The 13,608-nt window shown below is 47.1% G+C and overlaps 1 protein-coding gene across 1 annotated transcript in view; it reads left to right on the forward strand.

Annotated features, from left to right (window-relative positions):
* The window catches only part of TCERG1L (transcription elongation regulator 1 like), a 197,870-nt gene that overhangs the window by 179,550 nt on the left and 4,712 nt on the right, over nucleotides 1–13,608 (forward strand). The window contains exon 10 of the mRNA XM_084758363.1: nucleotides 9,801–9,890. Within this exon, the coding sequence (XP_084614489.1) occupies nucleotides 9,801–9,890 (90 nt within the window). The remainder of the gene's footprint in view (nucleotides 1–9,800; nucleotides 9,891–13,608) is intronic.

The following is a 13,608-nucleotide window of genomic DNA, read 5'->3' on the forward strand; positions in this document are numbered from 1 at the left end:
GCTCTTATGAAACCTCTCTCTGTCTTTGTCTCTCTGTGTCTCTGTCTCTGTGTCTCTGTCTTTGTCTCTCTGTGTCTCTGTCCCTGTCTCCGTCCCTCCCTCCCTCTCTCTCTCTCTCTCTCTCTCTCTCTCTCTCTCTCTCTGTGTGTGTGTGTGTGTGTGTGTGTGTGTGTGTGTGCGCTCACGCATGTGCACTCGCACTTGTGTGTAGTGTTACAGAACTTCACAAAATCTAAGCAAGCACTCTACCATTGAGCTACATACCTAAGCCCCTGTAACATATTTTTGATGAATAATGGGATATTAAATGGAATTCCATTTGTTATCAATTCAGAATGCCATTGTGTATTTTCCAGCTTTGCTGTTTAAATGATATGCATTGACTTACACATATATAAGTGTGTGAGCCCACCTGGGTATGTGCCTGTAATTTATTTCCTTCTGAATATAAACATTTGACTTCTGATACCACACTACTTTTGACGAGGTTGTTCTGATTCAGGATAGCCTCCCACCAGCAATGCTTGAGAACTCCCAAGGGTTTGTTTTGCCAGCACACTCGACCAGCACTGAATAGCAAGAAGGTTAAATGTTTGCCAGTTACCATTTTTTAAGTCTTTTTGGTCCATTTGTTTCCCTTGGCCCTTGTGCTCTCTGTCTTCTTCCCTGGATTGGCTGCTCTGGGATTTGACCATGTTGTGCTTCAGGAGTGACCAGGACCATCTCTCTAAAAGAGATTGGAAGAAGCTGTTACCCTTGGGGAACTAGGGCCACCTGTTTTGATTTCCAGATAGGATAACAGTCCCTAATGTGAAAATAACTCTCAGATTGAATGGAATCAGCTGAGTATGGAATAACCATGTAAACTTTTATTTATAAGAATATAAATAGTTGCCAAAGCTATTCAATATACAATGAGCACTGGAGGCAGGGCTCAGAGTGATGTGTGGATGGTGCATCCTTGCTAGGGACAGCCCTGCCCTGTGGCCCAGGCCTTACTTCCACATTTCCCTCCAGTTCATTTAGCCTTATCTGGCCTCAGAAACCATTCCTACTTCTGCTCCCTGAGGCCCACTCCCACTTCTGCTCCCACTCAAGAAGAAACATACTTCCCTAAGCATGTGAAAATCTGGGCAAATTCTATGGGAGTCCCTCCCACTCTGTGGGCCACTGTGTTTAGCAGCTCACCTGTACGTTCTGCACTGACTTCTCAGATACACCCCCTATGCCATGCCCTAGTGCCAGAGCTATGCTTGGGAGACTTCAAACAGGGACCATGACTTCACCTTCAGCAATGGAGAAGGTGGCCACACCAGGTCTGATTCTCTTGTCCCATCTGTACTTAACAGGAGCATCAGAGCCATAAATAGAAGTTCTACCTTCATTGCTGGTGGGAATGCAAACTAGTATAACCACTTTGGAAAGCTATCTGGCGCTTTCTCAGAAAAATGAGAATAGAGCTTCCTCAAGACCCAGCTATCCCACTCCTTGGAATATACCCAGAAAATGCCCTACCACACAACAGGGACGTATGCTCAACCATGTTCATAGCTGCTTTATTCATAATAGCCAGAACATGGAAACAGCCTAAGTGTCCCTCAGTAGAAGAATGGACTAAGAAACTGTGGTACATTTACACTATGGAATACTACTCAGCTATTAAAAACAAGGAATTCCCAAAATTTGTGGACAAATGGATTGATCTAGAAATGATCATGAGTGAGTTCACCCAGAAGCAAAAAGAGACAAACGGTATATACTCACTTATATCAACACTAGTCCAAGGGATGCATACCATGAAAAACTTTACTTACCAGGAAACTGGGTCAGAGGAGACGACATCCTATTGAGACTTTAGGCAAGAGTAGCATGGATGAATGGGGAAATAGTAGGACCCACAGGGTCCTGGAAGCCTACAAGAAGAACTTTATGACAGGCAGATCTGGGTCCTGGGGTCCTCCTCAAAGGCACCAGCCAAGGAGAATATAGGCAGTAAACTTCGAACCCCTACCAAGACCTAGCCGACGAACATGATATTCTCCACCGTTGAGTGGAGAGTGAGATCTCACTCTCACACGAACTCTGGTACCCCTTTTCTGACCACGTCCCTGGATGGGGAGGCCTGACGGCACTCAGAGGAGGGATAGCAAGTTACCAAGAAGAGACTCGATGTTCTAAGAGCATATATAGGGGGAGGAGGTCTCCCTCAATCACAGACATAGGGGAGGGGAGAAGGGGGGAAGTGGGAGGGAGGGAAAATGGGAGGAAACAGGGGAAGAGCTAACAATCGAGATGTAATACGAACAAATTAATAAAAAAAAGGAAGTTCTTGAAACACCCTCAGGGAATCCATTAAAGAGAGCAACATTCACAAGAAGCAAGATTCTGTCCCTACAGAGACCGCAGGAAGTGAAGACAGCTGAGAGGCCAAAAGAAGGGACACTGGGGAGACACAGAGAACACAGTCAGTGCTCCTCAAAGCTGAAGCCCATCCATGTGGAATTTGAATTTTTAGGACTTATATAAATTATCTTTCTCATTGCTGTAACAAAATGCCCAAGTAAGACAACTTAAGAAAGAAAAGGGTTTATTTTGGCAAATGGTTTGAGCATAAAATCTGTCATGAAGGGGGAATACAGAGGCAGGAGCTCAGGGTCCCTGATTGCAGTCAGGAAGAAAAAAGTAGACAGGAAGTAGGGGCTGGACTATAAATGTCACATGCCCGCCCCTGTGACCCACTTCCTCCGGCAAGGCTTCACCTCCTAAAGGTTCTACAACCTTCCAAAACAGCGCCATCAGCTGGCAACCACAAACACATGAGCCTGTGGGAGCATTTCCCATTCAAATTCCAACAGAGCTAGTGGGAGACATGTCTGTGAGCCCTTTTCAGCATGGCCAACTTGCCAGGAGTCTCTGTGTCACTTCAGAGCCCTTGTGACCCCTGAACTCAGGGAGGAAGGACTCTGTACCCTTGCCTGAGAGCCAGGAGGGCATGGAAGGGAGGGCCTGGGAAGGGCAGGGTGTGCTCATAGGCACTGAGAAGAGATTTGGAGGGCTGGGGGACACAGCCATGACCAAGAGACTCAGAGGTCCCTCGGCAGCTGTTACGACAGGGCACTCCACACATTTATCTGCTTTTCCTGTGTTTTTAAGCCAATGTAAAATAATTACCATAGCATTACATTGAACAGAAACTTTATCCATTCATTGTATTAGTCTAGGAAGGGCATGGAGCACCAATCTTCTTCCATCTTTACCCCTGCCCATGGGCCTGGGGCTGAAGGAAGGGATGAGCTCTTTGGGAAGACAGTGACAGAGGCAGGCCTTGCCTTGGAGGTCCTTGGTGCTGTCAGGAGTTGACTTTCCTGGAGTCAAAACACTTCCATGGTGGGTACTTTGTGGCTAATGAAAGGAAAGTCGTTTCTAATTGGTTAAGTAGCTGAAGTCCAGGTCTAAGGCAGTCATCTCAATATCAAGGGAGGCAGTGCAGTGCTTGGTAATCAAATTTGGTGAGGAACAACAGTGTCTGAAGTAACTGGATCTGTATCTAAGGTGGACATCTACTATATTAGCAGGCCCCAGCTCCTAATGGCCAGGCCAGCAGTCAGTGATATCCAAAGAGAGCAGGCTTGAGTCCTGACTGTGCCAGTGGGGCCATGTGGATACATGGATAGACGTTGTAGGCCACACACCGCAGGAGTAAGTGACAGCACCCCAGTGCAGGTGTCAGTTGGGACCCAATATAACTGCTAGTATCTGGATTCTCCACCCTGCCAGGACCTTCTTCAGGCCTGGGATTTACCATATAGTCACTACCTTAGTACCAGTACTTTTTTCTCCTAAGCATCTGGGATCCCTAGATTCGTTGTGGTCCAAGGATTGGAAAATACAAGGCTTTTTAGCTGTGAAAAGATGAAGGGACTATTCTGCTTGCTATGACAGGGTGGTTAATGACAGCCCTGGTCACTCCCACATGCCTGCTCAGGTCTAACCCACAATAATAACCCCAGATGGCCAGGGGCTGTCAGTGCCTGTCAGGACCTGCAGCCTTGCACTTTTGGCCATCTCTGAACATGCTTAACCACTTTGTTTAAATGAAATCCATTTGTCTCTAAGCCGAATCATCCAAGGGAGAAGTGCAAAATCTAATTCCCTCCATTTCAGGAGAGGCTTGGCTAGTGCTGTGACTGAGATGGGATGGTTTACTCCAGCTGTGCTTTGTAAATGCCTCCCCTCCCCCAGATGGTAGGTCTTTTCTATCCACAAGTCCACGATCACTCCCTGGAAAGTCAGGTGGATCTCCCTCATTCATCTGCAGAATGGGGAGCTAGGCAACCACCAGGCTTTGGCATAGTTTGAGGTGTCTTGTCCTGTATAGACTCTTTTTGCCTGGAGTAGATGCTCAGGGGTACATGGGGCCCACAAAAGAAGCATTTCTCAGCCAGGCTATCTAGAGGGCAGCCACATTAAAACTGAGCAGGGATTAGGCTCTGACCAGGAGGTAGCTGGGTGCCCAGGTGAAGTGGTCATGATTCAGGTGGAGAGTTCCTGATGAAGGCTTGGGCTGTGGGTGGGGTACATGATGCTGGGGAAGAGGAATGTTCTTCATCCAGACACACAGGTGACCATCAGCAGATGCTGCGACCTAAGGTTGCTATCTTGTCACTCCATCAGGGTAATATTTCTGGATTTTTCTAAAAGGTTGTTTTCACAAGTTGAACAGTGGAGATCTCAACAATATGAAAATCCAAACTCCTGGAGCTGCCAACAGGCGACCTGTTTCTACTGAGTGGGGGATTTGCTATACCCATGTCCTATGTAGCACTAACTTCTCAAGACACAGCGCCATGGAGGGTTTGCAGCCTCAGGACCCTCATACTGACCATCCATTGCCTGGGAGATTACTCCTCAATTCAGGCTCCAACCTGACAGTAGTTATCTATCGGGCTTGCACACTCCCTCTCCAGTCATCTCAAACCTTGTGGCTCCCTCTTGGGCGGCCGGGCTCAGAACCAACAACTCCAGTTTCCCCTGGCATAGAAGTGGTGAGCTAGCTGGCAACTCAGATAGCAGAGATGAGCATACTTCCAACTCCATCTCTAGGGAGAGATGCTGGAAACAGAAAGAGGACCACTCTCCTCAGTTCAGAGGGAGCAGTGTCTACATTCTTAGGATCCTGATGGCAGAAGATTGCCCTGAACATTGGATTTAGTAAAGGAAGAAAGGGCTAGAAGCGCTAAGACTTATCCCACTGACATGGGCAGCAACAGGTCATCTAGATAGTTGATGGACAAGTACTGGTTCTCTGAGTATCAAAAAGTGTGACAGTGATCACAGAGTGTGGCCACAGAGAGGACTGAAAACACATGTCATAGTCAGATGCATGGGAAACTCCACAGTGGGGTGGCCTAAATGTAACTGAAGAATTCAGCCATTTGAGACCAAGTCAAGTAAAATGCTAGATAATGAAAGAAGCATTAGGTGACAGAGTGAGGGTAGTGACACTGTAAGGTAAGCAGGAGCAGTGGCCTGGGTCTCCGGACTCACATAGGGGCAGCACTGGTCCTGCAGCTGAACACCCTCTCCCTTAGGTATAGGTGGGATATGTGCAGGGTGACCCATGCTCTCTACCCTGAGCTCTGGAGCTGAGACCTAAGCTCATTGCCCCCAGTGAGATTGATGGGTAGATATCATTTGAACTTCCTGCACGTGGTCACGAGTTCTGAGGCAAGAGAAAGCTAACCCTTGGAAAGTGTGTGTCTGGAGCCTGGCTACCAGCTTCTCTGAGCCTGTTAAGATAGAACACCAATGATACATATTCCACTAAACAGGTTACTGACCTGCAGAGAGGCAGCCAGGACTACGCAAAACAGATCTGTACAACCTGCTCCAAGGGACCAGTCTGCATGTGCCTCCTTGCGGTATGAATCCCAGAATGCAATAAATACATCCTGGGCTTCATGTTCTGAGCTTACAACACATTGGGCCAAAGCTTAAAGGGCATCTTGTTTATGGGGTGAGGACCAAGATAGAGCCTGCTGTGTTAGATACTGCCCTTGACTTGGGATGCTGTCCTCCCACTCATTGATCTTGGGAAGTATTCTGAGTGCAGAGCAAAGGAATAGGGCTGCCCCCAAGGACATCTAGAAACCAATCCTTCCTCACTTCTTGTTACAGGAAGACAGAGAGCAGTCTTCCTGCCTACCTGAGTAACAGGTGTCTTGCCCCTAATTATTCTGAAATATGGATCTATGTTTGCACAGTGGCAAGATAGGGGAGGGGCTTATGTGTCTACTTCTCTGTGTGAGAGAGAAGCACACGGTTATATATGTGTACGTATATGTATTCCTGGTTTTGTTTGTCATGCGTTCTTATATGGACCCATGCACATGTGTACACATACTTATTTTCTTGCTTGTAGATGCATGGCATTCATGTGTGCCTGTACACATCTGTTCGTATGTGATGATCTTCATCTCCATGAGTGAGAGTTTCTTTGCATGTGCCTATAATGTATGAAGAATACGTACACATGCATGTTTCCTAGTATGGTGTTTTGTATGTCTGTATGTATGTGTATGCTTGTCTGTGTGCTTATGTGTGTGTACAGTCTTTGCTTGAATAGTGTGTCTGTGGTACACAGGCCTGTGGTGTTTGGGCTCTTTCTTAGGTTATGGGAGTCATCCTCACCGAAGTTGCTGAGACTCCTTGGGGGCAGCTCTGACTTGCAGGATGGGTGTGTCTGCTCGACAGGTGTAGAGCATCTGGCCTCCTTGGAGGTTGAACAACCCTTTCACAGAAGTCATCTAAGACCATCAGAAAGCACATATATTTGCATTAAAATCCATAACACTAGCAAAATTAGAGTTATGAAGTAGCAACGAAAATAACTTGATGGTTGGGGGTCACCACCACATGAGGAACTATATTAAAAGGTCACAACATTAGGGAGGTTGAGAACCACTGCTATAGAGAGTTGAGTCACACAGGGCTGTCCAGCTTTCCTTTCAGCTGTGGCCTCTGTCCTCCTCCATACTCCTCATCACATACTCCCTTCAACCACTGGCTCCTATTCTCCTGTGGATTTATGGGCCCTGTCAGCGTGGCCGTGGGTGAGATGACTGGGTTAGTTTATCACTGTGCACTGTAGGCAGGCTACGTGTGTCCTTTTTGGCCTCCCTAACAGATGGCAAGCTGCTCTGAGAAGCTTATACACTTGTTTGTACACTCCCTTCTTATGCCTCTAGATCTCCCCAAATCTAGACAGCCTGTCGCAGTTGGGCATGTGACCTATGTGACAGCCGCCTTCAGACCTTTCTGGAGGAACCTTTACAGGTGGTCACCACAGTAGAAAATGTACATCTAACAGAACTGGGTGAGTCTGGCCATAGGCCTGTCCATAACTGCTCCAGACACGCCTGTGGGAGTCACTTTGTACCAAGTGCTCAGTCATGGAGAATAGTCCTACGTGAACTCAAGTCATCTCACCAGTGACCTTGTTTGTGGGGTATACATCAAAACCTCTACAGGGCCAGGAATATTTTAAGGCTTAAGGCTATGGATTGCCACCTTTGTGTCACTGTGACCACAATCCTGACAGAAGAACAGCTTGCATTGGCTTACGGTTTTCAGAGGGCTTTCGTCCATCCTGGTGGAGAGCCCGTGGCAGAGCCTTTCAGTCGCAGTGACGGGATTCTGTAGCTATTCGTCCTCCAGTGGAGGAGGAACCAGGGTATGTATGCCAGTCCAAGGATTCCCCTGGCGAGCTACTTTTTTCAGTTAGGCACTGTGTTTGGAAGCTTCCACAGCCTCCCAAACCAGCTCTGGGAACTGGCTAACACATGCTCAAAGTATGAATGAATTGTGTTTTGTTGACATTTGGCTAGTACCCCCCACCTACCCACCCCCTCTTCCTGCCCATGGCCCTATCCCCTACAGATATCTCTGGAGTTTCTAAATGTGCATCAGACCTGATCTTTGCCCTCAGGATAGCATCCAGGCTCTAGCTATCCCAGAGCCCCCCTGTATGAGCCTTCTCTGTGCATCTACTGGTCCCCAGCTTCCCATAAGCTCTTTCATCCCTAGGCCTGTAATTCCCACCTTCTCTATAGCTCATGAATGCTAGCCTTTGAACAATGCACAGCACATCCTAGGACATCCTCCTAGGTCCCTTCCTAACCCTGTATGAGTATCCATACTTCAGAATGGTCTTGGGAGCCTCTCAGTTTCAACATCCATCTGTGTTACTCAAGACCAGGGCTTTTCTTGATTTATTTTCTCTATAGTCTAAGTACGCAGCGTGGGGCCAAGGCAGAGTCAATATTAAGTCAATGTTTTTAAATGAACAAATTATTTTTAAATGACTTAAACATTCCCTTGTTTATCAGCTGAGAGTCTGGAGGCAAGGGTTCTCAGTGGCAATGTACCAACGCCCAGGTGTTGGCTTCTATTTCTGGTCTCATTAAGAAAACCAGGGCTTCTGAGAAGTCAGCTGATTGGAGGGCTAAGGTACACAGTGTACATAGAAACCTGGAGTCCTGGGGGAAAAAATTCCAAAAGTGAGGTAGTGCCTTCAAGGCAGGATAAGAACACAGCAAAGACTGGAGACTGGGGCCCAACCACAGAACTCTAACTAGCTGGATTTGAGGTAGCCGGGCAGCAATGAACTTGAGGTAGCACAGGATAGTAACTGAGGAGATGAGCTGCACACCCATGTATCTTCATAGCTATGAAGAAGGACGGAATAGATAAGCCTCTGTGAGAGATGGAGGAATATCCCACCAGAAGGATTCTAAACCACCCATCAAGGCAGAAGTGTGACCTCTGACATGGGGGCTGCACACTGCTCTCCCAAAGTGTAGTATGCAAAGTGCAAGGAAGTAACCTAGCTGTCAGGGTACACCAGGTGCACACCTCAGCCTGGTCCTGGGTCCCCATCATTAGTGAGTCACAGAGACATGGTGTAGACTCTGGATAGGATGTGCTGAAGCGGCTTGTTGACTCTGTGGTCATCCTCCAGGCTGAAGGAAAATCCCAGAGAAGCGTACCTGCCGAGGGCCAAGGCCATCAGAAACAAGGAGAGCTGGGAAAATGACCCAGTATAGAGGAATCTTAACAGACATGAGACTCCATATACCATGAAATTCTAGGACAGAAAAAAAAAATCGAGATAGCTAAAGAAATCCAAATGAGCTGGAGGCTTTGGTCCAAAATGGTGGGCTAGTTTTTATGGCGCCATATCTGGCTCACTGTTATAAGATTTCAGTGATAAAAGACATCTGGAAGGGAAATACAGAAACTTCCTGTGATATTCTCCCTCTGAAAAGTACCATTAAAAAGTAACCCACCTAAAGAATAGGTTAAATGTTAATTTAAAAAATATCAGCTGCATGTCCGCTAAGACCAGCCCACTTGCAGGCCCTCCTACCCTGCAGCTGCCTGCAGGGCTCTTCGAACATCTGGTAGAATCCTCTAGGCACTCAAGATATTCCAGTTGAAATGCCCCTTCCCAGTCCTGCAGGCAGCCAGGCTTGTGGATCGGGGAAGATGCCAGAAGAAGTAGTAGTGTCATTAATCTGGAAATTAAATTTTCTAATGTTTTCCATATTGATTTTCTTGGTGCATTTAATGTTTCCCACGTTCTTATACAATGCACCTCCCTGGATCTATGGTACCTTAATGCTGCTTTTTTTCTTTTTCTTTTCTTTTCTTTTTTTTTTTTTTAAACCATTGATCATTTCAGCACACAGCAGGCTCAGCATTGGATGCTAACAGCAGCTCTATTGAATATCTTTCTCCAGGTGTCAGCGTTTTCTACTTGGGAGAAAGAATTGCATAAAATTGTGTTTGACCCACGGTATCTCCTGCTAAACTCTGAGGAGCGAAAACAGGTAATTCTGGGGCAGGGTGAGAAGGGAACTAGAGACAGAGATGGGAGGTTGCTAGGTTCCCTGCCCATCTGAGAGCTTGGGAGTGAAGTTGGCAGTACAGAGGAGGCTCACGCCTGGAACTCTTCCGTCCTGCTGTCTGGTTGTGACCCCTGCAGGGAATGACTCAATCTAAGAGCATCCACCCTATTCTAAATGGCTGCACTCACTGTGTTGACACTGTACTCCACCTAAGGTGTTATACTGTTATAGGGCAGCCAGGGGTGGCCAGGGAACAGAGACACTGAAAGTAAAAGACACTGTTCTAGAGAACAGGTGCCAGAAGTGGTCAGGGTTGGCTGGGCTGGGGTGGGTGCTACCAGGCTCTGCAGAAGAACAGCTTGACAGAGGGTCTGCTCAGGTTTATTTGTGAAGATGTTCACGGAGCCAACTCTGCCTTTCCAGTTACGTAGACAGAGGGATGACTGGGAGGCAGGACAATATGCTGCAGCCTGGGAGGGGCTGAGGACATCACACCTTAGCTAGGGCTGTTGCCCAGAATGGGGGGTAAAAGCTGTATGGGCAGAGTCTTATATCTGTAGTCACTGACCTGGTCAGTCTCCTCTTGAGGCCCTGTCACATCTAGCTCCCACCTCTTGTATGTTCTGACACAAAGCAACTGCCAAAAAAAAAAAAAAGAGGAGCTTTAGAGTTTGCAGAGATGAGGGGTCATTGCCAAGGAGCTCCAGGAACCCACTGATGTGTGAGCTGGAAGATTCTTATCAAGGTCCTGGCAAGTCATAGAGAATGCAGTTTTCTGTCGAGTCTGGTACTGGCTCTAAGCAGACCCCGCGATGGTGCAAATAGAAAACAGCTAAGTGGTCTCAGCCAGCCAGGAACCTTTTGTCTGTTCAGCTCCTTAACTGAAATCTCATTCTCTACCAGGCTGGGTGGGGGTCTGGGAAGCATAGGAGGGTCCTGAACTGGCCACCTAGAACCTCCAACTTTGTCTCCTCAGAAACTTGAAATGGAGTCTTTTCATGGAGTTTATGTAAGCACACTAAACCCACAATCCAGGAAGCTGAGTTTGGTCTGCGTGTGTATTCTGCTATAGCTAGAGAACACTGTAGGTTTTAATAATTGATACAATTTCACCATTTTGTTGCATTATTAAGAAGCAGAAAGTTCAATTGCTCTTTGTAGAGAAGAAGGCTCATCTACACCCTAAGATGCTGTGAGCTTCCGAGGCAAGCTCGCCTTGTGTGTGAAGAGCCACTGCAAACGGCTAACGTGTCAAGCCAACCTATAAATACATCGGCTGTGCTTTTACAAATAGTCGTGTGTGTGTGTGTGTGTGTGTGTGTGTGTGTGTGTGTGTGTGTGTGTGGCGGGGGTGTTTTTGCTTTCTTTTTGATGTGTAACCAATCATTTTTGGATGCCACTGGTATGTTTTAGAGGCTACACGAAAAGCCCTGGTAGTATGAGGCTCTCCAACAACTTCAGTTTGATGCTTAAGTTACATCCCTTAGGAGGTCTAGGAGAGCAAAAGCCCAGCCAGTAAGGAGCTGGTTCATGTGCAGGACACGACTAACTATCATTCACTTCCTGGTGCCTCGGGGCAGAACCTTCTGTATCAGATCATCCCAGGAAGCTGGAGAGACTGGGCTTCCAGAGACCCTGGTTAGAGAGCCCCGATGCCAGCCTGAGAGGGCCACTGAGATTGTCCCTGCTTGGGGAAATCAACGCTTGCCTAGGCATGTCTTTTGCGTCTTGAATCATCTTACACCAAGGGTCTTAATGTGCTGCCATGGCAAGGGAGCCAGCCTTGTGGTTCTTCGTGGAGCTGGCCCTGCAGAGAACATTCTGGTCCAATGCCTGCATCCCTGCGGCAGTTGTATGATTGGTGGCACAGCAACTGGATGTGGAGAAGGAGCAGTGTCTGGGCCTCTCTCCGAAAGCATCTGATGGAATCGGCAGAGCCCTCCCATGGCAGTGTTTTCATGGGGAAAGCTAAGGCTCCTGGTGTGAAGTTACCCGGGCTGCAAAGGAGATGGAGTGAGCCTAAACAGAGAACCAGGCCTGGGGAGTGCTAATCAGTCCGGTTTCTATGGCAACGAGAAGTGTTTCATTTTATTACACCAGAGCCTACAGAAAACGAGATAACGGCCAGTGCTCTCTTTTAAAAAGTCGTGCTCCAATTTGGGTAAAACTGGTGTAATTTGTTAGAGGGGAAATATACCTGCTACGTTGAGTTATGGAGGCTTAAATAAAGCAACAGAGGAAAAGGAGAGAGAAGGGGGAATAATTTGATTAGGTGGATAAACGGTTCCAGGCAGGGAGGTATGAGGGAATTTCACATGTGCTCTGACCTCACAGCCAGCCAGCCTTTCTGACCACATTTAAAATTAATAGAGTAAAACTTAGCTGATGATGGAGCCGCGCACCTCTATTTGGATAACAGCCCTGCCTTGGCTGCTTCTCTCTGTTTAGATTACAGGACTGCTGGAGAGCACACTTCACTATTTGCCTTGAAGGTGAAATAACCCAATCATAGTCTTACTTAAATGTGTGTGCACACATTCAAAATTTAAGTTGTCCTCGTGAATATTTCACTTCAATGCTGCTGAGTCCCTGGGAGGGGAGTAGTACTTCCTGCAGAACATCCTGTAAGAGGTTCACCATAAAAGAATGGATCTGAGCCAGCAGCACAACTGTGGCTTCAGGAAGCTGAAGCAGGGGGATCAAGAGTTCAAGGCCACCCAGGGTGACATAGCAAGACCCCGTTTTCCCACCTCTAAAGATATCTAACAAAACAGAAAATTATGAATCAGTGACATCATATCAGGATAGAGGCAGTGATGGGTTCAAGTGTGCCATGACTTCCCTGTCCCCCTCCACTCTCTGGCAGGGCTGCTGGGGACCTGTCAGTGCCTCAGATCTGCATGGATTGATGCAGAGCTGTTATGGACTGTACCAGCGAAATAGCATGTGGGTTTTTATCGATAGTTTTATTTATGCTTACATAAATATTTAAGTGATCTTCAGCTTATTTTTTTTAGTGCTCTGGATGCTTGGCTAGCATTGTGATTAGAACAGTTCCGTTCTTCCTCTTCCCCAACATTATGGTCTGCAAGTGACAATTGTTCTAATGTTAGAGCAGTGAGTAGCCTCCCTCTCACAAAACAGCAACATTCAAGCTGTGCATATGACTCAGTTGGCAGAATGCTTGCCCAGCATGCATGAAGTCTTGGATTACATCCCCAGCACTGCATGAGCCAGGCACATTGGCACATACCTGCAACCCTTGCACTCAGGAGGCAGAGGCAAGAGGATCAGAGGCTCACGGCAAATTCAAAGTTAGCCTAGAATACAGTACATCCTGTCTCAATCAAGGGAAACAAACAAACAAACAACAACAACAACTGAGGAACATTCTATGGGAAGTAGCAAAGAGAAGTTTCACATAAGACTTTATGTGGTTCCTGTTTTCCAAGAGAAAACAGTCTGATCTGGAGTATTGAATGGGCTTGCACATCAGACAGTATTCTCGTGCCCTAGACTGGGAGCAGCATTTGCTGTTTGGTTATTCAAACTACACTTTTGGTCAGGTTTCCTCTCTATCTGATGGTTGGTGCAGTCTAGACACCACTTGACATCCTCGAGAGGGGCCTCTGGTGCACTCTGAGAGCCTCCTTCAAGCCCTAGAGTCCCACATGTAGAAGTCAGGTTTCCTGGAAGCTGG

Source organism: Acomys minous, assembly GCF_964271855.1.
Source record: "Acomys minous genome assembly, chromosome: 2".
Classification (NCBI taxonomy): Eukaryota; Metazoa; Chordata; class Mammalia; order Rodentia; family Muridae; genus Acomys; species Acomys minous.